At 42.2% G+C, this 26,965-nt stretch overlaps 1 protein-coding gene across 1 annotated transcript in view; it reads left to right on the top strand.

The window, feature by feature from the left end:
* Nucleotides 1-26,965, top strand: part of LOC137372380 (sodium-driven chloride bicarbonate exchanger-like) — a 274,810-nt gene that overhangs the window by 170,235 nt on the left and 77,610 nt on the right. Inside the window, exons 10-13 of the mRNA XM_068036269.1 lie at nucleotides 8,031-8,118; nucleotides 17,727-17,873; nucleotides 23,860-23,960; nucleotides 25,302-25,476. Coding sequence (XP_067892370.1) covers nucleotides 8,031-8,118; nucleotides 17,727-17,873; nucleotides 23,860-23,960; nucleotides 25,302-25,476 — 511 coding nt within the window. The remainder of the gene's footprint in view (nucleotides 1-8,030; nucleotides 8,119-17,726; nucleotides 17,874-23,859; nucleotides 23,961-25,301; nucleotides 25,477-26,965) is intronic.

The following is a 26,965-nucleotide window of genomic DNA, read 5'->3' as shown; positions in this document are numbered from 1 at the left end:
AGGAATTCATAAACATCAAGTCAGCATCTTAAATTATTTAGTCCTATAGGCAAATTGACCATGGGAAAAGTTGGTATCTGCTTTATTAATGCTAACTCACAAAATTACTACACCTTAATGAACAGTATGTAATTGGTTAAACTTGTGTCAGACAGAAGCAGACTTTGTTAATTTTTATTATTTAATTTTTCTTTTGAATACAGCATTAAGTTTCTTCCTCTTATTGTATTAAACTGTAAAAGAAGCAGTATGATTTAAGGAAACTGACAAAAATTCATACTTGTAAAAGTAAATTTTCAGGGCTAGAGCAGTTTGGCAGTAATTAAGACATGTCAAAAAATTATTTATGCTTCAATGGATAAGCCCTTTTCTGGCGTGTTTAGTGGATATCTATCAAATAAGGGTGGCGCAGTGGTTAGCACCGCAGCCTCACAGCTCCAGGGACCCGGGTTCAATTCTGGGTACTGCCTGTGCAGAGTTTGCAAGTTCTCCCTGTGACTGCATGGGTTTTCGCCAGGTGCTCCGGTTTCCTCCCACAGCCAAAGACTTGCAGGTTGATAAGTAAATTGGCCATTATAAATTGCCCCTAGTATAGGTAGGTGGTAGGGGAATTGTGGGGATGTGGTAGGAATATGAGGTTAATGTAAGATTAGTATAAATGGGTGGTTGTTGGTCAGCACAGACTCGGTGGGCTGAAGGGCCTGTTTCAGTGCTGTATCTCTAAATAAATAAAAAAAATAAATAAAAGTACCTCAACTTCACGTCCTTCCATGTATTTGAATGCCAAGTTTCTCAGCACAATACCCGCATAGGAAGCCTCTGGAGGAGCAGGAGTAATTTTCTGGTTTCTACATTTAACAGTGCATGTGAGGTTGCTGGAGGTTGCTGTCCGATTTACTGTTTAATAAGGTTGAGCGCTGACAGCCTCACCGTTACTTTTACCTCAATGTCCAGGTCATAATAGACACAATGGCCCAGAATCTGTCCTAAGAATAATGGTGTGGTTGTCAGTGGTCACCGTTATATCAGAGGAAATCTGACAGCAACTTCTTGAGTATGCACATGCGCAGTTAAACACAGAAATCCAGAAGATACCTTGCTCCTCCACAGTGTGTGCTGTTGCAGTCCTCACGGATAGACTCAACATTGAAATGACTGCAACATTGTGAACCTGCTGTAGTTGTGCACTAGTTCCACACTAAAAATAACTGAAAAGGTTAAGGCTGGCACATTCAAGAGTAAATGAGTTTTTAATGGCATAATAATTATTGATGCACAACCTCTCTGGCCCCGAAAAAATAATTGTACATTGTGGAGTCTTATATTTCGGAAGAAAATTGATGTTGAAGTTTTAAAAATAATTAAAGTTTTTTTTGCTTTTTCTGTCTCATTTATCTCTCTCTCTTTTAATCCCATTTGTTTCCCAATCTTTATTTTACTTTCTATACATCATTTAATCTAACTTCTATTTCTTGGTTTATACTTCATGGTCTGGATTCTGCAGGCTGAAACATAACACTCCAAAACGGATGAGCTAGGGCTGGGCGAGATGTCAAAGCTCTAAAAAAAAATCTCAAACCCAGCCCAGCCTGCTTCCACCCTGCCACTTTTGAGTTTAATGGAAATGGGAGAAGGGGGGGATGGTGGGGAGAAGCTGACAATCAATTCATTCCCAGGAGACGGGGTGGCAATTTAAATGTTTTAATAAGGCTGGCAGCCTCTGATTTCAATTGCTTTGCAGGTTTGGCCCTGGCTGGTCAGATTTCCAAGGTCTCAGGAAACTCAGCAGTTGAAGGGAGATAAGGACAGGTTCCCAGCCACCCAAGTTTCCCCATGCCCCCATTACTCCCTGATAAGCCAACAGGAAGCCAAACCAGTCAGTCAAGCTGGCTTCCGGGCAGGGAACCTGTCAAAGCAAAACAACACATGCTTCTGAATTTCCCAACAGAAACTCTGCCCACCCCTCCACCCACCTATATAGCCCACCCCTGTCAAGATTTGGCTGCGTGCGTTTCAGTGAGGATTTGCTATTCAGATGGTAGTGGCTGCTGCCAGTTGATCATCTATCTGAGGCCCAGGAGCGGTGCTGGACCCAGGCCATAGGTAGGTCAGGGCGGGAGGGGTCTCGTAGGGTGGGGGTCATGGGGCAGGGGGGTGTAGGGAGGTTGGTAGCAAGGGCAGGGGGTTGGCTCTCAGCAGGACCCCCCCCCCCCCCCACCCTTTCCTGATGTAGAGTCCCTCATTCAGGCAATAAGTGCCTTATAACAAGGAACCCCCCCGCCCAACCAAAGCCGGCAAGCAGTCGACAATGTTTTTCCTACCGTGCTTCCCCTGCAGTGGTGGGGACCCAGTGCACAGCTAATTGTGGCAGTGGCGGGAGGATGAGGCTCTTAATTGGGCCTTAATTGTCCAGTTAAGGGCCTCAATTGGTGACGGGGCAGGAGGTCGCTCACAGGCCTTCCCGCCCTGGACATAATTTTGGTAGAGTCGGGAAGGTGGCAGGGTTTTATTTGGTTCACATTCGCCACATATCCTCTGTAGAGAACACAGCACCGGAAAAGACATTAGGAATCTCCCCTGATAAGTCCAGGAAAAGTTTGTGAACAGTGAGCACCGTTCCTTTGCCACTCACTCACCACTACCTTCTCATAGACAATTGGGGATGGGCAACAAATGCCAGCGACACTCGCATCCAATGAGCGAAATTAAAAAAACAGTAAAATCCAGGCCAATACTGAAAGACCTGAATTATATATGTGATAGTTTCAATAATTATGTACTGGTGTAAGTAGATGATAAGTGTTCATACTTAATTTTTGTATTTAAAACATTCAGCAGGTTTGAAGGAAGTATTTTTGACAGAAACCCTCATATTCTAACACGCTACATGATATGTGATATATAAGTTTAATTTCAGCACACCCAATAGGAAGTTGTGCTCAGTAGAAGCACAGGCCAGAGTTAGGATACAATACTGTTGCGTTGATTCTCTGACCCATGTTCTCCGCGATCACAGCTCCTGGTTGGGAGCGAGGGATTACTGAATTTACCCTCTAGATTAGAACTCCTGTGGATTGGACTTTCATTAAATACAGCTTTGTACAGAAATAGATAAGAAAGCTGGCTCCTTAATGAATTTCAGGACTCAGCTGAGCTGGTATTGTGTTAAACATAAAGGCCAAAGAACAGGAAATTACAATCTAAAAGACAAGCAAGGCAAAGAAATTAAATTCAAAAACATTAAGAAATGAGAGGAAATGTGGATGAAAAAAGTGACACATTTAGTTTCAAATGATAGTCTGTTTTAGATTAGGTGTCATTGAGTCATAGAGTTATACAACACAGAAACAGGCCCTTCGTGCCGGCCATCAAGCACCTATCTATTCTAATCCCATTTTCAAGCAATTGGCCCATAGCCATGTATGCTATTGCGTTTCAAGTGCTCATCTAAATACTTCTTAAATGTTATGAGGGTTTCTGCCTCTACCACCTTCAGGCAGTGTGTTCCAGATTCCAACCACCCTCTGGGTGAAAATTATTTTCCTCAAATCCCCTCTAAACTTCCTGCCCCTTACCTTAAATCTATGCCCCCTGATTATTGACACCTCCTCTAAGGGAAAAAGTTTCTTTCTATCTACCCTATCTATGCCCCTCATAATTTTCTATACCTCAATCAGGTCCCCCCTCAACCTTCTCTGCTCTAAGGAAAACAACCCTATCCTTTTCAGTCTCTCTTCATAGCGGAAATGCTCCAGACCAGGCAACATCCTGGTGAATCTCCTCTGCACCGTCTCCAGTGCAGTCACATCCTTCCTATAGTGTGGTGCCCAGAACTGTACACAGTACTCCAGCTGTGGCCTAACAAGCGTTTTATACAGCTCCATCATAACCTCCCTGCTCTTATATTCTATGCCTTGGCTAATAAAGGCAAGGATTCCATATGCCTTCCCAACCACCTTATCTACCTGTGCTGCTGCCTTCAGTGATCTATGAACAAGTACACCAAGGTCATAGATAGATAGAGAGATACATCCCTCTGACCCTCTGTACTTCTTAGGGTCCTACCATCCATTGTATATTCCCTTGCCTTGTTAGTCCCCCCAAAAAGCATCACCTCACACTTCTCAGGATTAAATTCCATTTGCCACTGCTCTGCCCATCTGACCAACCAATCTATGTCATCCTGTAATCTAAGGCTTTCCTCCTTACTATCTACGACACCACCAATTTTCATGTCATCTGCGAACTTACTGATTTACCTCCAATATTCATGTCTAAATTATTAATGTATACTACAAACAGCAAGGGTCCCAGTACTGATCCCTGCGGTGCACCACTGGTCACAGGCTTCCAATCGCAAAAACAACCCTTGACCATCACCCTCTGCCTCCTGCCACTAAGCCAATTTTGGATCCAATTTGCCAAATTACCCTGGATCCCATGGGCTCTTACCTTCTTAACCAATCTCCCATGCAGGACCTTATCAAAAGCCTTGCTGAAGTCCATGTAGACTACACCAACTGCTTTACCCTCATCTACACAGCTGGTCACCTCCTTGAAAAATTCAATCAAGTTTGTTAGACATGGTCTCCCCCTGCCAAAGCCATGCTGACTATTCTTGATTAATCCCCACCTCTCCAAGTGAAGATTAATCCTGTCCCTCAGAATTTTTTCCAATAGTTTCCCTACCACTGATGTTAGACTTACTGGCCTGTAATTACCTGGTTTATCCCTGCTACTCTTCTTGAATAATGGTACCACATTTGCTGTCCTCCAGTCCTCTGGCACCTCTCCTGTGGCCAGAGAGGATTTGAAAATTTGTGTCAGAGCTCCTGCTATCTCCTCCCTTGCCTCACACAACAGCCTGGAATACATCTCATCTGGGCTTGGGGATTTATCCACTTTCAAGCCCGCTAAAACAGCTGATACCTCCTCTCTTTCAATGCTACTTTGTTCGAGTATATCACAGTCCTGCTCCCTGATCTCTATATCTACTTCGTCCTTCTCCATAGTGAACACAGATGAAAAGTAATCATTTAACACCTCACCTATTTCCTCCGGCTCCACACGCAGATTGCCACTTTGGTCCCTAATGGGCCCTACTCAATCCCTGGTTATCCTCTTGCCCTTAATATACTTATAAAACGCCTTGGGAGTTTCTTTTATCTTGCCCGCCAGTGTTTTTTCATGCCCCCTCTTTGTTCTCCTAATTACTTTTTTCAGTACCCACCTACACTTTCTATACTCCTTTAGGGCCTCCGCTGTTTACAGCCCTCTGAATCTGCCATAAGGCTCCCTTTTTTTCCTTATCCAATTCTCTATATCCCTTGACATCCAGGGTTTCCTGGACTTGTTGGTCCTACCCTTTACCTTTACGGGAACATGTTGGCCCTGAATTCTCACTATTTCCTTTTTGAATGGCTCCCACTGGTCTGATGCAGACTTTCCTGCAAGTAGCTGCTCCCAGTCCACTTTGGCCAGATCCTGTTTTATCATATTGATAACAGCCTTCCCCCAATTCAGTACCTTTTTTTCCGGTCCATCGTTGTCCTTTTCCATAACTACCTTAAATCTTAGAGTTATGGTCACTATCCCCGAAATGCTCCCCCACTGACAATTCTACCACTTGTCTGGCCTCATTCCCTTGGATTAGGTCCAGTAATGCTCCTTCTCTTGTGGGACTTTCTACGTGCTGGCTGAAGTACTTCTGTTTTACTGATTGCATAGCAGTCTGTGGAAATTTTTGTCTGACAATACTGCTCTAATGGAATTACATAAGAGTCATGTATTTAATTGAATAAAATTGTGTATTAATTTGAACAGCCAGTTTGATTTACAGATATTTAATGGAAATGGTTTTCAGTTAATCTGAATGTTACTGCACAGCTTTGTTAAATAGAGGTTACGCTAGACTTGAATAGAAACTTGATTAAACCACACCTAGGCTGAATGAGGTGGGGCTCCTGGCACCAGGCCAAAAAGGCAGGGTGAACCCTCTACATTTTTTCTGCCCCCTAGAGTGATCCTCAGGCCATTTGGGGTGCAAGTTTAAGGAGGCAGGATCCCGTCCCTTTAAAGACTTAATAGACAGGTTATCCCGCCCCCTACCGGTACTGCAGAGGCTTCGGACCCAGGCCTAGTGTTGGAACCCCAGATGTGAGACAGGTGAGGCGTGGTCCCTGGGGCCGGTCCGGAAGGCCACAGGGCAGGGGCCCGAGGGGGTACAGTGGTTCCCGGGGGTTCCTGCTTGGACCACAAATTGCCCTTGAAGGAGGGACCCACCCACCACCCCCCCAAGCCTACAGGGAGGGTGCCTCATTTTCCAAGGCATCCTCCCCGCGTGGCAGAGGCTGCCAACCCCACCTCACCGCCGTTGCTGGCAAGATCCCAGCATAAGTTTCTGTTACGGCCAGCTGAGGAGGGGCTCTCAGGCTCTTCTCTCACCTTTCCTCTTGTTTGAACACAACAGGATTTATTTCTTTTTAAAAACAGTGGTTGTGCTTACCACCTCCAGTGAGTGTTTTACCTTTTTCCTCTAAAGTGATTGCAAAAGAACCAATTGGACAGGTTTAAACTCAAGAAAGAGGTAAGTTTATTATACTTAACACTCTAACCCGATTTAAAATACGAAAAATACGCTATACATTCACACGAGAATCACACACATAAATAGATTATAGAGTGAAACAGATTTGGTGGTTAGATTAAAGTCCAGAATAAATGGAACTTACATGCAGTCTGTAAATCCAGTAGTCCTCAGCTGAAGCTGTATTCTTGAAGTCAATTGGCCTCTGGGTGGGAAGGTTGACATTGGCCTATCCCGGCCCCAGGAAGATCAGGTCTGACAATCCCGGCGTCAGGTTCCGTGGTGGCTGCTGCTGCTCTGATTGTCCACTCCCCCCACGCCCTGCCACAGAACCCGTTGTTGAGAGGGCAACAAGATCCAGCCCCTAGAATACTATGAACTGTTCTGGTTTCTATAATGCAAAAAAAAAATAGAAGTATGGGAGAAGATGCAAAAATGATTTGCAAGGATGATACCAGAACTGAGAGGTTATAACTACCAGGAGAGACTGAATAGGCTGCAGCTGCTTACTCTGGAAAAGAGAAGACAGGGAGGTGGCCTGATAAATATCTTTAAAATCAAGAAGGGGTTTGATATGGTAGACATAGAGAAGATATTTCCATCTGGGGGGGTGCCCAAAGCTAGGGGCCATAAATGTAAGATAGTCACTAATAAACCCAATAGGGAATTCAGGAGAAACCTCTCAGAGAGTGGTGCAAATGTGGAACTTGCTACCACATGGAATGGTTGAGGCAAATCCTATAAATGAATTTAAGGTGAAGCTAGTTAAGTACTTGAGAGAGAAAGAAATAGAAGGATATATTGTTACAGTGAGAGGAAATAATGTGGGAGGAGGCATGTGGAGCATAAATACTGGCATAGACCCTGTCGGACCAAATAACCTGTTTCTGTTCTGCAATTTCTAAGTAATTCTGTATAACTTCATTTAGTAACAACAAAAGGTAGAAAATATATCGAAATGGTGTTGTGCTCTTCATGGTGGATTGTTGTCAGCTTTCCCCATAGTTCTAGCAGACTTTAACTCTGTCAAATGTAAGTGCTAATTTTATTTTTCCTCAATTAAGAAAACTAAACAATGTAAGTTGAAGAAAATAAGGCGTTTGGATAGTAAATATATGCTGCATTATAATCACAAGCTCAGGTTGAATGTATAAGCCACTTGCCCCTCACTTGATATAGCATCATCCAATTACAACATTTGAATTCGTACATATCCATTTTTCTGTAAATCATTCCATTGATACTTGGATGTGACCACAATCTACAACCAATAATAAGGGAAGATAAATGATCAGCAAATTGAATAACGCATACTGCAAAACAACAAAAAATGTATTCCTGTGGAATTGACAGGTTTAACTGAAAATTAATGCTGACCAGAATTTTCTATGATGATAATTATTCCGAATACTTTACTTACTTTACTGCTTTTCTCCCCCCATAGATTTTTGTTTATTCTCTTGGGGCCTCTTGGTAAAGGTCCACAATATCATGAAATTGGCAGGTCGATTGCAACCCTGATGACTGATGAGGCAAGTGCTGAATTCCAAAGTATTTAATTTAATGTGTTCGAGAAATATCTGGTGCATACTTTCATCATTCATTAACTGCAATCTTGCTAATCCGATTACTGACATAATCTTTTGAGAAGACTACAACTGTAGACAGTTTAAATTACATTGTGGGACTGCACAGTAATAAATTGTTCATGAGTTTGAGAAGACAGGTGTTTCAATTCAATTATGGTACACAGGAAGCCACACTTTATGTCTGTGTTATTACAACCAAAGAAACAAGAATTACATATAAAACCGTATTTGGTTCCATTTTTCAAAAATGTTTAGGTAGTATTACTATTCAGAATGATTCATGTAGGCACAGGTATGCTGTCACTGCAGCTGTGTTTGGGGTTGAACCAAGCTGTTGGTCATCATACAATGAATATGTGCATTTGCAGTGTCTTTTGTTCTTTTGTAATTCATACTTTTTTATTTAAGAATATTTTACCAAATGTGAGCATTTCATCTGACATCACTGTTTAACAACTCAGGATTATTCATTATTCTAGATACATAAGTAAGTTAATTACTAGAATGACTGATTGAAAGAGTACCTTTGAAGATTTATTTATGGTTATGATTTAGATATTTTGGCAATAAGTGCTGAATCTGTGATGTTTAACAGCTTTCGTCTGTGAGATCAGTGACTTGTAAAATGACTTGTGATGTGAAGTCAGCTACAGCAAATGTCGAGTTTTTGCTAAATTCTAACATCAAAAATGAAAAACAGTTGTTTTGGAAATTCTGAGGGTAGTTAATATTGGTGCCTCTTCCATCAAAGTAGTTTAATGAAACTGAATTAATAAGCAAAACCGAAGTCTCTTAGACTCGTGGTTTTCAAACTGAGGTCCCCGTAGTGGCTTTCCAGGGGGTTCGCGAAATAATATGAAAGTAGTTACCAAGTAGGCGGTCTTATGGGTGGGCGATGTTGGTGACTGTTCTTGATTTCCCCACCTAAACTGAATGCAGTACTCCAGATGGGGTCTGAACAAGACATTACAGCAGAAGCATAATTCCTCCCTTTTGTATTCTAGCCCCTTTGAGATAAAGGCTAACATACCTTTAACTTGTTTGATTGCCTCTTGTACCTTTCTGCTAGTTTTTAATGATTTGTGAACTTGGGCACCCAAATGTCTTTGCTCCTACCAGTTCCTCGCTTCTCACCATTAAGAAAATACTCCAGTTTATCTTTATTGCATCTGAAGTGGATAACTTACATTTGCCCAGATTAGGATCGTAGAATCTGAGAGTGCAGAGGAGGCCATTTGGCCCACCGTGCCCGTGCTGGCTCTTTGAAAGAGCTACCCAATTTAGTCCTACACCCAGCCTTTTCCCCATAACTTTGAAAATAGGTTCTCTTCAAATACAATTTAATTCAATTTGTCAGCATTTTGTCCACTCACTTAGTCTGTCTCTGTCCGTTTGCAAATTCCTGCCCCCATCTCCATTGCTTCCTGTCCCTCCTAACTTAATGTCATCTATAAATTTTATAATTACTACTTAACAAACTTAAGACTATCTATTATTAAACTTTCAAAATGACAACGAAATAAATATATTAGAAAGTGTGATGGAAATAAATTTGAGGGGCAAACTAGCACCGGTCAAATGCTGTACCTTCGCTTGGCCTTCATGATCACTTTCCATCCTTGTCACTCCACGGCAATGCAACGGCAGTTCTGATGAAAGGTCACACAGACCTGAAATGTTGGGCTGGATCTTGTTCTCATCCAGACAATGGGTTTCGTGGTGGGGGGCTGGAGAATTGGGGCAGAATCGCCTGCCATGGAACCCAACGCTGGGATTCCCAGTTCCGATTCTCCCAGGGCGGGATAGGCTGATGACGGCCTTCCCGCCCAGAGGCCAGTTGAGGCCCTTACGTGGCCTATTAATGGCCACTTAAGGGTCTCCTTCCGCTGCTGCTAGGATCTTACCAGCGGCAGGGAAGGGCCTCCAATGGGTGGGGAGGATGCCTTGGAAAATGAGGTGCCCTGCTTGTGGCTTGGTGGAGGTTCCTCATTCGTGGGCAATTTGTGGCCAATAGAGGATCCCCACCAGGAACTACTGTACCTCCCAGGAAACCCCCTCCCCCGGACCCAATGACCACTTCCCCATCCCCCTTACTGGGCCTTCTGGACTGGACCTGGCGACCCCACCTCACCTACCTCGGGTCCGGGGTTCCAGCGCTGCACCTGGGTCTGAGGCCTCTGCAGTACTGGAAGTGGCCACTGCTCCCAGTGGCGCTGCTGACACTGTTGAGCTGCCGGCCCTGTGATTGGGGGATTAAGTCTTTAAAGGGACTGCAAAAGACCGGAGGATTGCTCCAGAAGACTGAAAAACTGCAAAGGCGGAGTTCCCCTTTGGCTTTTTGGCCTGGCGCCAGGAGCCCCGCCTCCTGCACAAAATCCAGCCTGTTAACTCTGTTTTTCTCTCCACAGATGCTCCCTGACCTTCTGAGTATTTCCAGAATTTTCTGTTTTTGATTCAGATTTCCAGTATCCACAGTATTTTTCTATTGTAGCAGAGAAACAATGTTGAGATGTTGGAAGTTTGAAGAGGATATAGATGAGTGACAGCCAATTGTACATCCGCAAATGAACTTGGATGATGTAGGATAAATTTTAGGATAAATTTGTTTTGTTGTACCACATTTTCAAATGGTAATGTGGCATTAGTTTCAGTTTGAAGTGTTTTCTGCTGCAGTATAGGCATGCATTCTAAACAGCTTCAGAGTGTAATAGAGATGAAACTAATAGTGAGCTACTTACTTAGTTTATCTATTTCATATAGTGCAATTCTGTCTAGCCTGATCTTTTGAGGCAGGTAGCTTTTCTCTCATCATTACATTCAATGCATAATCATTTCTTTTGTGAGAAAGGTGCACTGGAATTTCTAAAAGGGCAAATCTCCTTTGCTACCCTTCCATTATCAATTCTAAAGCTCCAACTGAAAATGAAGGTCCTTTATATCATTGTCTAGTCATGATTTCTACTCTACATAGTAAAAATAAAACAACCCTTTAAGTAGCAGCTGAAAACAGTTGCAGTTGCAAGCTATTTTCTGCTGCTGCTGATTGCAAGCAACTGTAGTCTGATCCAGTAGAGGCTAGGAACTTGTTATTAATTGTTAATGCATCTGGCCTCAGAAAAATCGACCATGTTGACCAAGTGCAATGATGCTGGGTGTTAAACTTGCAGATCTGTTACTCAGTACTCTGCTAGGGAGCTCACCTGTAGAGGTGAGGTGAAGCTTAGCTTTGGCAGGGCCAATAAGCAAGCCACAGTATCGTATGAATAGCTGGCTTTTCAATTTTTAAAAATTATACTGTCATAGCTTGGGCAGTTGATTGCCCTGCATGTATTATATGGCAGTTATCACTTCTGGTGGAAAATACAGGGAGTTGCATGATGAGTGGGAAGCAGGCTGCCGATGATGTTACTACTGCTCATTTTTTCTTTATAGAATTTCCTTTGCTTCTTTTATACAGTCATAACAACATAGAAGGAGGCCATTTGGCCTATCAGGTCCATGCCAGTTCTCTGTAAAGCAATCCAGTCAGTCACATTCCCTGTTTTATCCCCATAGTCCTGCAAGTTTATTTCCCTCAAATGCCTGTCCAATTTCCTTTTGAAATCACTAATTGTCTTCTGCTTCCATCATCCTCATAGGCAGTGAGTACTAGGTCATTACTACTCGCTGTGTAAAAAATTTCTTCCTCACATTCCCCCTGCATCTCTTGCCCAAAACCATCAATTTGTGTTTCCTAGTCCTTGTACCATCAGCTAATGGGAACAGTTTTTCTTTGTCTACCTTATCTTAACTTGTCATAATTGTGTACACCTCTATCAGATCTTCCCTCAACCTTCTTTGCTCCAAGGAAAACAACCCCAGCTTCTTCAATCTAATCATGTAGCTAAATTTCCTCATCCGTGGAACCATTCTGGTAAATCTCCTCTGCACCCTCTCAAGGACCTTTACATCTTTCCTAATGTGTGGTGATGAGAACTAGATGCAATACTCTAGTTGTGGCTTAACCAGAGCTTTATAAAGGTTCAGTATAACTTCCCTGTGCTGGAGTTGCGGCTAGGAATCGGCTTAACTCCAATAGAAAATCTAGGTTAAAATCTTTCACACAATTTATTTTAGTAGTTTGACATTTTTTAAGGTCAATTTGATGTGTGACTATTTCCACCAGCTCTAACTCCTCTGAATTGTACTTAAATACACCAATCTCTGTTTTCCTTAATTTGAAGTGGAGTAACAATAACAGAATTGCAGCCAGCCATACACAGTTAACTAAATGAGCTACACTGTTAGACCAGTGGGAAAAAGGTAAAGGGTTGAAAGGCAGTGCTGACTACATAAGTCCTTCATAACCCTGGCATCAGACACCCACAGGTATGCATTGACTGCTTCAGGATCAACTACACAGATTTGACTGCAAGGCAGACCATGCAATGCCTGCCGTTACAGAGAGAGATGGTTATTTAACTACATCATCTTATGACGCACCAGTTGGAGGATCACACACCAACATGAGCAGCAATGAAAGTGTCCACAGCTCACAAACTGACCAGACAATTTGAGAGGAGTGAGCCATTCCTCAGTGCATTCAGAATGTCAACAACACTGTATGTAGTTTGACATTCAGTTGCAACAACAAAGTTCCAGGCAGTACAACTTCTATGAAACTGATAGTTACCCAAAGGTGTTGGACATCAACAGTTTCACATATGTGCCCATTTGGGTTCCATCAAGCTAACATGTGCCCTACAAAAATAGGAAAAATATTATCAGGTGATGTGCAGACAGTTTGTGACATCAGCTTTAGCACCTTCCCTGTTAATAAGATACAACCTGGAAGCTGCTATTGCTTTTATATCTGATGACAGTCCACATTCAAGATGTAATCTAGGAAGATAGCAGGCTGGTGAATGGCTTCTGGTGAATTCAGCTATCTGCTTTAATCTTGACCAATAACACCAGTCACTGTGACAACCAGTTGGGCTGAGGAGCGCTTCACTGAGGCCCATGCTGAAACCACAGTGCTTATTAAGCAGTCTTTCAGAGCCTTGAAGCTATAATTCTGTTGCTGTACATAGATATTTCTCCTCAGGTTTGTAGGCTGAGCACAATATGATATTGTACAGTGCAGTTCCCATTGCAATCAATTAATTCATGGCTTTTTTCATGTCATTAAATTCCTTCTGCATCTTGCTGATACTACTTTTGCTTTCAGATACTATGCTTTTCCATCTCCTCTCATTGATGAAGTTGGTTGGCCTCAGTGGTTGTGTAACCTGCCAACTGAACATTTACTGCTGATGTACCAGCATATTCAATGGAAACAAAAATTGGGCAGTGTGCATAACAGGTGGCCGATTCGACAGCGCCCGTTATATACCCCTGCATGTATCTTGTTTCTTCACAGTCCATAGCTGTTTTCACAGCCACAGGCACTTTTACTGGAACTGTTAGGGTACTTAATAGATACCTAACAAACCTGCTGCTGATTGTTGAGGTATTTTTCCTGATAACATGAGTGGCAAGAGAAGTTGAATTATTGCCCAGCAGAGGGTTTGGGGTCACATCTGGATTGCTCCAGGTGACTGCTAATTATTTGTCTTACTAGCAGTTATTCTATTACTCGAGAAGTAGAGGAATTAGTCCTCGATGTTTTACTAGTGTTATGTATTAATGCATAATGCTTTTGTTGTTCACAAAATATTGAGTACATAACTGATTAAACATGGAGCTAGCTAAATTGATCATAGTGGCCTTTCATGGCCCTGCGTATTTCTGTGTTGCTCAATTGAATCAATACAATTATGCAAAATTCATTTTAAGGCATCCACAATTCATATAAATTGTCAAAGGATGTTTTATTAATTTCTTGAAGTGCAAATTAGTTTGCCTTTTCGAGAAATCTCTATTGTCACAAACAATAAGGATGATGTGAATCACCTGCTCCAGGACATAGATAGGCTAGCAGAATGGGAAGACAAGTGGCAGATGGAATTAAATACAGACAAGTGTGAGGTGATGCATTTTGGCAGAAGGGATAGGGTGAGGCAATAAAGACACAATAAAGAGATAATGGCACAGTTCTAAAGAGTGTGCGGGAACATAGGGACCAAGGGGTGCATTGATCTTTAGAATTAGAATTAGAACATTACAGCGCAGTACAGGCCCTTCGGCCCTCGATGTTGCGCCGACCTGTGAAACCATCTGACCTACACTATTCCATTTTCATCCATGTGTATATCCAATGTCCACTTAAATGCCCTTAAAGTTGGCGAATCTACTGCTGCTGCAGGCAGGGCGTTCCACGCCCTTACTACTCTCTGAGTAAAGAAACTACCTCTCACATCTGTCCTATATCTATCACCCCTCAACTTGAAGCTATGTCCCCTCGTGTTTGCCATCACCATCCGAGGAAAAAGACGCTCACTATCCACCCTATCTAACCCTCTGATTATCTTATATGTCTCTATTAAGTCACCTCTCCTCCTCCTTCTCTCCAACGAAAACAACCTCAAGTCCCTCAGCCTTTCCTCGTAAGACCTTCCCTCCATACCAGGCAACATCCTAGTAAATCTCCTCTGCACCCTTTCCATAGCTTCCACATCCTTCCTATAATGCGGTGACCAGAACTGCACGCAATACTCCAGGTGCGGTCTCACCAGAGTTTTGTACAGCTGCAGCATGACCTCGTGGCTCCGAAACTCGACCCCCCTACTAATAAAAGCTAACACACCATATGCCTTCTTAACAGCCCTATTAACCTGGTTAGCAACCTTCAGGGATTTATGCACCTGGACACCAAGATCTCTCTGTTCATCTACACTACCAAGAATCTTCCCATTAGCCCAGTACTCTGCATTCCTGTTACTCCTTCCAAAGTGAATCACCTCACACTTTTCCGCATTAAACTCCATTTGCCATCTCTCAGCCCAGCTCTGCAGCCTATCTATGTCTCTCTGTACCCTACAACATCCTTCGGCACTATCCACAACTCCACCGACCTTAGTGTCATCTGCAAATTTACTAACCCACCCTTCTACACCCTCTTCCAGGTCATTTATAAAAATGACAAACAGCAGTGGCCCCAAAACAGATCCTTGCGGTACACCACTAGTAACTAAACTCCAGGATGAACATTTGCCATCAACCACCACCCTCTGTCTTCTTTCAGCTAGCCAATTTCTGATCCAAAGCTCTAAATCGCCTTCAAACCCATACTTCCGTATTTTCTGCAATAGCCTACCGTGGGGAACCTTATCAAACGCCTTACTGAAATCCATATACACCACATCCACTGCTTTACCCTCATCCACCTGTTTGGTCACCTTCTCGAAAAACTCAATAAGGTTTGTGAGGCACGACCTACCCGTCACAAAACCGTGCTGACTATCTCTAATGTACTTATTCTTTTCAAGATGATTATAAATCCTGTCTCTTATAACCTTTTCCAACATTTTACCCACAACCGAAGTAAGGCTCACAGGTCTATAATTACCAGGGCTGTCTCTACTCCCCTTCTTGAACAAGGGGACAACATTTGCAATCCTCCAGTCTTCCGGCACTATTCCTGTCGACAATGACGACATAAAGATCAAGGACAAAGGCTCTGCAATCTCCTCCCTAGCTTCCCAGAGAATCCTAGGATAAATCCCATCTGGCCCAGGGGACTTATCTATTTTCACACCTTCCAAAATTGCTAACACCTCCTCCTTGTGAACCTCAATCCCATCTAGCCTCGTAGCCTGAATCTCAGTATTCTCAACAACATTTTCTTTCTCTACTGTAAATACTGACGCAAAATATTCATTTAACACTTCCCCTATCTCCTCTGATTCCACACACAACTTCCCACTACTATCCTTGATTGGCCCTAATCTAACTCTAGTCATTCTTTTATTCCTGATCTACCTTTGAAGGTGGCTGGACATATTGAGAGAGTTGTTAGCAAAGCATATTGGATCTTGGGCTTCATAAATAGAGACATTGATTACAAAAGCTGGAAAGTTATGCTGAACCTAGAATATTGCGTCCACTTCTGGTCACAACACTTTAGGAAGGATGTGAAGGTCCTTGAGAGGATGCAGAGGAGTTTTACCAGAATGGTTCCAGGGATGGGGGATTTTAGTTACAAGATTATGACAGGCTTAGATAAGTTATACAAGCAAAAACTGTTTCCATTAACTGATGGTTCGTGACTAGGGGACACAGATAGAAGGTTTTGGGCAAGAGATGCAGGGTGAATGTGAGGAAGAACATTTTTACGCAGAAAGTGGTAATGACCTAGAACTCGCTGCCTATGAGGGTAGTAAAAGCGAATGCAATCAATGATTTCAAAAGGAAATTGGATGGGTACTTGAAGGAAATACACATGCAGGGCATTGGGATTGAGCGGGGTTGTGGGACTGAATGGATAGCTCCGTGGAGAGATGGCATGTACCCGATGGGCCGAATGGCCTCCTGTTGTGCTGTAAATGACTCTATGGGCCTCCCCTGAGGTGAGGTCAGAGGCAGGGGGCCCGTAGAATCACAACAGGTGGCAGAGGTAGAGGGCCCATTGCCAAACCATTGCCAAACTCTTTTGTCGGGGGTGGGATAGACTGACGACGACCTTCCTGCTCAGAGGCCAATTAAGGCCCTATTAATGGCCACATAAGGGCCTCTTCCCACCGCCACTGGGATCTAACCAGTGATGGGTGGTGCCTCTGCCACAGGGGGAGTGCGCCTTGTAAAATGGGGCGCCCAGCCTGCGGGCTTGGGGTGACGGGGTCCTTGCTTCATAAGCAATCTGTGGCCCATGGAGGACCCCCACCAGGAAAACCTGCAACTCCATGGCTCCTCCTCCCCCTGCACCCTCCCATGCCCCCCGCGCCGGGGCCTTCCAGACTAGCCCCGGTGACCCTGTCTCACTTACCTGAGGTCTGTGTTTCCAGCTCTGGGCCTAGGTCCAAGGCCTCTGTAGTACCGGCAGTGGCCACCACTCCCGGTGCCCCTGTCAATACTGCTGAGCTGCCGCCCCTGTGATTGGCTGGCAGCTCTTAGAGGTGGGATCCCTGTCTTTAAAGGGCCGGAGATTCTGTTGCCGGAGTATTTAGGCTTCAAAACACTGGAGGATCGCTCTGAGGGGTGGGGTGGGAGGGGAGGGGGTGGCACAAAATCCCCGCCTTTTTAGGCCTGCCCTGGGAGCTCCACCTCCTCCACAAAATCCAGCTCTACGACTCTATTTAAGTTAAAACATACAGTAGCACGATTGTAATTGAAATAAGTAGAAAAAATCTTAAGGTACTGAAAAATTAACAAATAAACACTATTATTTCTACAAAGTGGTGACATTTTACCCATTCATTCAACACACTTGTACTGGATGCTAACATCGTGTTTCTTCCATTTGCAGAATAATTCTGGTGTGATGTCTTGTCCCTAAATTTGTACCACAAAATTATTGTTTACAGTAAGCTAGATAAGTGTTGCATATTAGAACACAAGCATTGAACTACAGCTAATTGGTATATTAAAAAGTCCTTATATAACTGGTTATTGTTCCTGCAACTATATTGCAGGTATTTCACGACGTTGCGTATAAAGCAAAAGATCGTAATGACTTGGTTGCTGGTGTGGATGAATTTCTTGATCAGGTGACTGTTCTGCCACCAGGGGAGTGGGACCCATCAATCCGGATAGAGCCACCAAAAAATGTACCTTCCCAGGTGTGTATATTTTCATGTCATTGTTGTCAAATACAGCTCTTGCTATATGGCTCAGCATTTTTGTTGAAAAGTGATGATACTGACCAAATAATAGAACATAAATACCCTATGATTATTCTGCTGTAAGCTGGATTGTGTCCTAGTCATTAATAGTATAAAACTGAATTGTCTCAAGATCATCTATTGCTAAAGTTCAGTGAGCAAAACTACAGAGCAGAACTTAAGTTGCTGGATACATCATAATATCTCTTACTCTTTTTTAAAAACAGGTACTGAGCTGCAAGGTTAGCTATGCTTATTGATTGGGAATGCGTATGCAAATAAACTATGATGGTAACCTTAATAAATAAGTGTAAAGAATACTTAGGAGTAATTAAAAGCCTGTAATTTCATCAGTGTTGATGCAATAACTCCAAAATAATGACATATGCTGAACATACTTTAATTTCATACATTAAAAACATTTAGTTCTTATCCTTAAAACTCTGGTATCATACTTCCTCTGTCACGCTTGGGGTTTTTGATTAGCTGAAATAAAAAAAAATCGCAATCATAATTTTGTAACTATTTTGACATGGAGGTGTACCAAATCATGAAAATCAATCAGATTTGAAACTTGTTTAAAAAATCAAAACCCTTTCATCTGCCATTTTTCTCAACAATTAAAATTTTGAATGCCAAAAAAAGTAACATAAAAAGAATAAATATTTCCTTGTATCAAGAACAAACTTAACGAATAAATTATCTTTTGTATTTTTTGAGCACTTTATTAAAAAGGTTAGTGGACTGGAATTTACTAAAGCACGGCATCTCAGGTGTACACTGTTAGACGTCATCCTACACCTTTCAACTCAAAATTTTTTGCACCCTAACTTGTAGAAGTACGTGCTGATAATGGCATGGCTAGGGGAAAAGGGCATCTGGGACCTTAGTGAATGGTGGGAACAACACTTAACCAATCTCCTTAATGAATGAGATCTAAGACTTGAGAAATAAAGGCATAAGGACTGAAAAAATGGGCTGGCTTTTAAGTAAAATAAAATAAGATATCCTGGTCAGCCTGCCCACCCCCCCCCACCCCCCACCAATCACATGGAGGGGGCGGGCTCTCCGACACCAGAAATGGCGTCAGCTGCCTGTGCACGGGCGCTGCCGCCGTTTTTAAAGGGCAGCCGGCCCTGCCGGCTAATTAAAATTTTTAAAGGGAACCGACCCCCAACTGTTCAAATCAAAATTCGATTGCCCCTTTCTAACCCCCAATAACAATAAAATTAAGTATCTCCCCTTCTATCAAAACACTTACCTTTCAAATATGACCTTCCCCCCCCCCCCCACCCCCGCCACAAACTGAACAAAGTTCACAGTTCACCCCTTCCCACCATCCTCTACACTAATGATGAAAGTGTGACCCTATTCCCCCACCCCAGCACTAAAAATCTCACGATTCCCCATTCCCCACCACTGCAGCGCCTGCTTTCCCCAGACAGGAAAGTGAAGGTGTGGGACTGCCAGCTGCCACTCTGAAGATCGCGGCCCAACTGTTAAATCGCAGGTAAATGTATTTAAATGTATGCATTTAATTAATTACAATATGTTAATCCAGGTCCCGTCGCCACCCCGTCCCCGCCACCCCTCCCCCCTCACCCCCGGAGCCTCGCTGCCGCCGGGAAGTTCGGGCCTGGCCCTCCTGGCATCGGGCTCCGTGGCGGGCCGCTGTCGGACCGATCTTCCGGCCCTCCTTACCACGGACCCGATGTTGGGGGCTTTGCAAAATCCAGCCCAATGGGTGAGTGGATGAAATCCATGTCAAATCAGGTACAGAAATGGAAACAAAGAAAGGGAAAGAAAGATTGGATTAAGGGAAAGAAAAAAACGGAAAGGAAAAGTGAGAAAAAGTAATAATTTAAAATTTGGCATTTTTAAAATCTTCAACAACAATTCACTACCTGAAGGAATGAGAGACCACATTTTTAATTGTTCACTTGCTGGGCCAAAGAGGTGTTGGGCAGTCATTAATAATTATCAAGTAATGAAAAGCATACTTACACTATTTATTTCTAGACTTAACTTTCCATAGTGAGAATCAATGTGCACATCTAGCAAGTTCTTAAAAAAATGACAGGGAGCTTAACGGTGAGATGCTGCATGTCTAAGGCAAATGGCGGTGCAGCGTAAATTGACCAGCAAATTCTGGAGATTCATAATTCACATTGTAGCTCTTAATCTCTAAATTTCATGCCCCATTTGCTCATTAATAATGGCGTGCATTGTTCGCTTCCCATACTTTTTCCAGAAATTCTGGCCTGATATTTTTCCTACAGCTACTCCTTGGAAGCTGGAGTCTGAGCTATGTGCTGAGTGTAAATCCTCTAGTCTGTATCAGGGTAATTCTCTGAATGCACAACTTGAAAATTCTTTCCTCATGCTGTCAGAGTATTTCTGACTTGTTTCTTCCAGATCATATGAAAACCAAGTGTAGAATTCATTTTTAAAATTTAACTCGGGCAAAATATCACTTTCCAAATTTTCAAACTTGTTAGTTGAGTGATACAGCCTTTGTGTCAGCACCTGCTATTTGTTAGGTTTCCCCCTTGCAGTATTGGGGAAAAGTGTGAGCTAATTGAGTTTAATATACAAATGCAGATGACATAAGCTGCCAACTTTCAAGTTTTGCCTCAAGTAATCTGAAAATTTTCATGATTTATAATAAGAACAGTCATTCACAATATGACAGAGTGGAGGCAAGCATGGGTGTGAGCGCGCATTGAAAATTGCATTCCTGGAGGTCCTCACTAGATCCTAATGCCTCTGGAATGTGACACACAGGGAGGGCGGAAGAGCAGGAACCCGCATGCCTCCAATTAACTGGTTGCTGAGCTCATTGATGAACTCATTAACAGGCCTCAGAGGAGCAGTTTGAAATTTTCAATTGAGAGGCACGGAGTAATGTAGTGTCTGGGACACGTCAGGGTGCAGCTGTTGTGAACACAGCGGGGAGCCATGAGAGCTAACAGATGCACTGGTCGACAAACTTAATGCTCAGCTGATGAACCAGTGGCACACAGTTGCCATCACTGGTACTGAGAAGCTTGCATTTTTGAGCAGTGTATGGTAGGAGTCCTGAGAGGGATGTGAGGCTGCTAGCATCACTTTGGTCGCGGAGATTGGCAGACTAAGCCCTGGTGAATGAACAAGTGCCAGCTGAGCGAGTTGAAATGGGAGCAGGCTAATTTGACATTTTACAGAGTAGCGAGAAGTAACTTCAGATCATAGGAAATACGAGCAGGAGCGTGCCAGTCGGCCCGCCGAGCCTGCTTCGCCATTCAAACAGATCATGGCTGATCATCTACCTCTGTGCCATTTTCCCCCACTATCCCCATGTCCCCTGATGTCATTAGTATACAGAAATCTATCGATTTCCACCTTGAACATGCTCAATGATTGAGCTTCCACAGCTCTCTAAGGTAGAGAATTCCAAAGATTTACCACCCTCTGAGTAAAGAAATTCCTCCTCATCTCAGTCTTAAATGACCTTCCCCTTATTCTGAGACTGTGTCCCCTGGTTCTAGACTCACCAGACAGAGAAAACGTCTTATTCAGATATATCCTATAACACCCTATAAGAATTTTGTAAGTTTCAATGAGATCCTCTTGCATTCTTCGAAACTGTAGAGAATACAGGCCCAGTTTCTGCAATCTCTCCTCATAAGGCAATCCCTCCATCCCAGGGATTAGTCTGGTAAACTTCCATTGCACTCCTTCTGTGGCAAATATATCCTTCCTTAGACAAGACCAAAACTGCACACAATACTCCAGGTGCAGTCTCACCAAGGTTTTATACAATTGCAACAAGACATCTTTACTCCTGTACTCAAATCCCCTTGCAATGAAGGCCAACATACTATTTGCCTTCCTAATTGTTTGCTGCGCCTGCATACTAGTTTTTAGTGACTCATGAACAAGGACACCCAGGTCCCTATGGACATCAACACTTCCCAACCTTTCGCCATTGAAGAAATACTCTGCCTTTTTGTTTTTTCTACCAAAGTGGATAACTTTTCACTTATTCACATTGCATTCCATCTGCCATGTTCTTGCCCATTCACTTAGCCTGTCCAAATCCCCTTGAAGCCTCCTTGCATCCTGCTCATAACGTTCTCACCTAGTTTTGTGTCATCAGCAAATTTGGAAATATTACATTTCGTCCCCACATCCATATCATTGATATAGATTGTGAATAGCTGTGGTCCAAGCACTGATCCTTGCGGTACCCCACTAGTAACAGCATGCATATAGTGGACAGTGAAGAAGGTTGTCTAAGGTTACAACAGGATATAGATCAACTGGGAAAGTGGGCAAGGGATTGGCAAATGGAATTTAACGCAGACAAGTGCGAAGTGATGCATTTTGGGAAGTTAAACCAGGGCAGGACATATACAGTGAATGGCAGGGCCCTGGGGAGTGTTGTTGAGCAGAGATATTTGGGGTGCAAGTACAAAGTTCCCTGAAATTGGCAACACAGGTAGACAGGGTGGTGAAGAAGGCATATGGCATGCTTGCCTTCATCGGCTGAGGCATTGAGTACAAGAGTTGGGACGTCATGTTACAGTTGTACATAATGTTGGTTAGGCCGTACTTGGAGTACTGTGTGCAGTTCTGGTCGCCGCACTACAGGAAAGATGTGATTAAACTAGAGAGGGTGCAGAAAAGATTCACAAGTATGTTGCCTGGTTTGGAGGGCTTGAGTTATAAAGAGAGATTGGATAGGCTGAGTCTGTTTTCCCTGGAGCGAAGGAGGCTAAGACGGGACATGATAGAGGTATATAAAATTATGAGAGGCATAGGTAGGGTAGATAGCCAGAATCTGTTTCCCATGGTAGGGGTGACTAAAACTAGAGGGCATAGATTTAAGGTGAGAGGGAGGAAGTTTAAAGGGGATCAAAGGAATACATTTTTCACACAAAGAATAGTGGGTATCTGGAATGAGCTGCCAGAGGAGGTGGTGGAGACAGGAACAGTAGCAACATTTAAGAGGCATCTGGACAGGTACTTGAATGAGCAAGGCATAGAGGGATATGGAATTAATGCGGGCAGGTGGGATTAGTATAGATAGGCATTATGGTCGGCATGGACGCAGTGGGCTGAAGGGCCTGTTTCTGTGCTGTATGACTCTAGTATACAAAACATTATGCAGCGACTGGAAATATTTAACAAACCAAATTAACTTCATGCCCTTGAGGACATTTAGGCTGCAGGAATGCTGTGTCTTGTGGCTTCATAGGTAGACCAATGCAACAATAGTAGTGTAAGTCAGGTCCAGATCTGACTCACGATTGCATTAAAATTAGGCAATGTCAATCAAAGAGGCATCACATGCTACTTGGGCTTTGTACTGGATGGAATATTATGGTCTTCAACCAAATTTAAAAGCTACTTCGATAGTCTGTTTTATTTCTTTGACACTATATAAATTAAGAATTAAGTCCCTTTAATGTTACGAGAAAGGGGCATAGATTTAAAGTAATTGGTACAAGGACTAGGGCGGAGTTGAGGGGTAATTCTTTTCACCTAGAGGCTGGTGGGAGTCTGGAACTTACTCCCTGAAAGGGTAGTAGAAGCAGAAACCTTCATCACATTTAAAAAACACTTGGATATGGACTTGGGCTGCCATAACCTGCAAGGCTACGGACCCAGAGCTAAAAGGTGGAATTAGACTGGGTCGTTCTTTTTCAGTCAGCATGGACATGATGGCCCAAATGTGCCATAAATCTTTGTGTTTCTATGTAAGAAAGCAGATGCTTCATTCTCCTATGATTAAAAAATAGATTCTTGAGAAAATGGAGTCCCGCAGGAAATGGAACTCTGCACACACCTGCAGAGCTTCCTTCTGTTGGGCAGTGTGAGTTACTGTCAGGTATGGCTTTGTCTTTGTAACTTGTTTTGCCAACTGTACTTTGCATTCTATAATTGTCTGTTTCTTATGCAGGAAAAAAGAAAAATTCCAGGAATACCAAATGGAACCACAGCTCATGGGGACCCTGACCAATTTGAAGGGCACAGTGGACCTGAGCTACAGAGAACAGGAAGGTCAGTGAAGCTAGCATTTATGTTATGAGAATTGTACTTTATGTCATACAATCCCATTATTATCTCTTGGGCTTTTTTCCCCTTTATATGCTAGCAAATATTGAAATTATGTTAGCATAAGTACACATAAGTATATTTATATATTAGTAAAAATATCCTGTGCAAATCAATAATTGTCACATAAGTCACAACCTCTGCAATCATTCTAACTAGGGATAAGTAGCAAAAATGAGCAATAAAATGACTCCTCCCAGGCTGTAACAATCCAGGAGATTCCTGACTGTAATGGCATAGCTATTTCACTATGACAAATTCTGAGATATTACCTCTAGTACATGGCAGTAACAATGTTGCATTGAAGCAAATTTTCAAATCTAGACTGCAGCAAGCCAGTTTGCAAGATGGAGGTTGTAAAGGGCCAGTGAGCTGCTGAAACTAAAGTTGCTTTCAACCTTAATAAATTTGGATTTTCTTTTATTATCCCTAGAACCCAGCAACAATATTTATATATAAAAACACACATTGGTTGCTTTGTGCATCCAATTCTCATCTATGCTGTGCCCAAAATGGTAGAAGAGACTGGCAAAAAGTATTTTGTAAATTGATCTGCTTTTGCACAAAATCAACAGGGAGAATGATGGTTTGTGGCTGTATCAAAAGTCATGTGCCAGAGCACTAGATGTTACAGCAGAATTTGTACTGAGAAAGTGAAACATTGTTTATTCCATGTTTATTCCACATTTAATCAGACTAATTATGGAAAAACAAAAGATATTAAAATTCACACTTTTTGCACTTGTCATTTAACAAAAGACAGTTTTGATTTTGCCTTTCCATCTGTTTTCTTCCCTCCTTCCTTTCTCTCATTGACTTCTTGCCAGGGTGCAGTTCCATTGGTACTGGGCATCTGTCTGTGCCTCCCCCTAGTGTCATTTTGTAAGCAATTCAATTGTACAAGGAGCCACAGCTGAGCCTGATCCCACTCACCTGATGTCTGCATATGCACACTGTAGCAGCATCATTTAATAACAATCAAGAGTGGGAATTCTGGCTAGATTTTTTTCTCTCTAATTCAGAGGCACTGAGTTTTGTCTGAGATCAGGAAACAACACAAGCTGGGGATTAAATTTAAGATTTTCTTGCTCTGAATGTCTCAGCTGTTCATTACCTCAACCAGTTGAGCCATTGCAAGAGCAAAGAACATTTATGTTTACCAGTTGGTCATAATGCTTCATATTTATATATTAGTAAAATATCCTGTGAAAATGAATAATTGTCACATTAGATTTATTAAAACCATTTGTTTTGTATTGAATTATCTTTTTATTTTTCCCAAACCAGGCTATTTGGTGGATTATGTGAAGACATCAAAAGGAAAATCCCATATTTCTGGAGTGACTTTAGGGATGCAGTCAACTTGCAATGTGTAGCATCCCTTCTATTCTTGTACTGTGCATGTATGTCTCCTGTTATCACATTTGGTGGTCTACTTGGAGAAGCTACAGATGGTTGCATAGTAAGATTAATTATTTTTATGGAAAATATAATTCAATGTTGAGAATTTCTTTATTACTTTGGTTCAGAAAAAAATGTGTGTTCCATACAAGTGCATGAAGTTGTCATACTGTTGTTACCGCAATGGTAAGATAATATAAGATAGTGCAAGGTTTTGCACAATTTAAATTTCTTTTGGAAGTGCAGTATGACACGGTTAATTACTGACCTGTTTAATAATTTAACATCAACCCTCGGTTCCTGTGCAGTTTGCAAGTTCTCTAAGATAAATATAATTAGATTAATTATGAGAGATGAGGCTGAAGTAATTTCAGAAATTCAATTAATTCTCGAGATATAAAATGGATTCAAATTGGAAAAAATATTCCAAATAATTGTTTGCTTTGTGTTCAGATGCATAGACGACATGCCAGACAGAGAATTTTCTAGGTATTAGGATTCAATTGACTATTAAAAATAATAAATCTGTTGCTTTGCAAGTCTGGCATTTATTACCCATCCCTAGTTGCCCTTGAGAAGGATGGGGGTTCTTCTTGAACTACTGCAATCCTTGTGGTGAAGGTACTTCTACAATGCTGTTAGGTAGGGATTTTAGGGATAAAGGAACAGCTAGGTAGGCCCCTAATATGATGCATATTGGTGTGTTTTGCTCATTTGTACCTAAAGATATAATTGGGGTGCGATAACAGCATCGTACCTTGATTTGCATATCTAAACAGCCCCCTGCCTGAAACAGGTGGGTGTGCTATGTGCTCACTTACCGGAACCTGGATAATTGCAATCAGTGAGCCTTAGATGTCAAGGGGCAACCGAGATCCGCCTCCCTGATTTGCTTCTGCCAGGTGCTTGTTTTTCAGCTGAGAATTAGGTGGCGAGTAGTTGATAATTCACTGCCACAGAATCAGATTAAATATAAATGTTTAAAATTATTTAAATGCAAGCTATTTCTTTCTAACTGTAAACAGATCACACAGCTGTGCAGAATTTGAAGTATGTTGACTATTAGAGGCAAATATAAAATATGCTGTTATGAGCAAAGTAACAGATCTATTATTTTTAATGGTCAATTGAATCCTAATACCTAGAAAATTCTCTGTCTGTCATGTAGTCTATGTATCTGAACACAAAACAAAAACAATTAATTAGAGTATTTTTCCAGTTTGAATCCATTTTTATAAAAACTGAACTTTTGTCAACAAACATGCCTTTAATCACTTGTAACATTCTGAAGTCATATTTCATTTTTGTGTATTATTCAGCTTTCAGTTTTATTTAAACTTTGAATAAAACATAACACAATCAAAACAATTAATGGAGAATATGAAATGTATATTAATTTATTCTCCACATACCTTAGGATAGCCCCATACAGGAGAGAATCACTGGGAGTGCTACTCCAGGAATTTTATACTTTGAAGCCATATGGCAGATATTGAAATAAAACAGCAAGTGCTGGAAATACACGGCACCTCAGTTAGTATTTGTGGAGA

Source organism: Heterodontus francisci, chromosome 7 (genome assembly GCF_036365525.1).
Source record: "Heterodontus francisci isolate sHetFra1 chromosome 7, sHetFra1.hap1, whole genome shotgun sequence".
Taxonomy (NCBI): domain Eukaryota; kingdom Metazoa; phylum Chordata; class Chondrichthyes; order Heterodontiformes; family Heterodontidae; genus Heterodontus; species Heterodontus francisci.
This window is presented reverse-complemented; position numbering and strand designations above follow the sequence as displayed.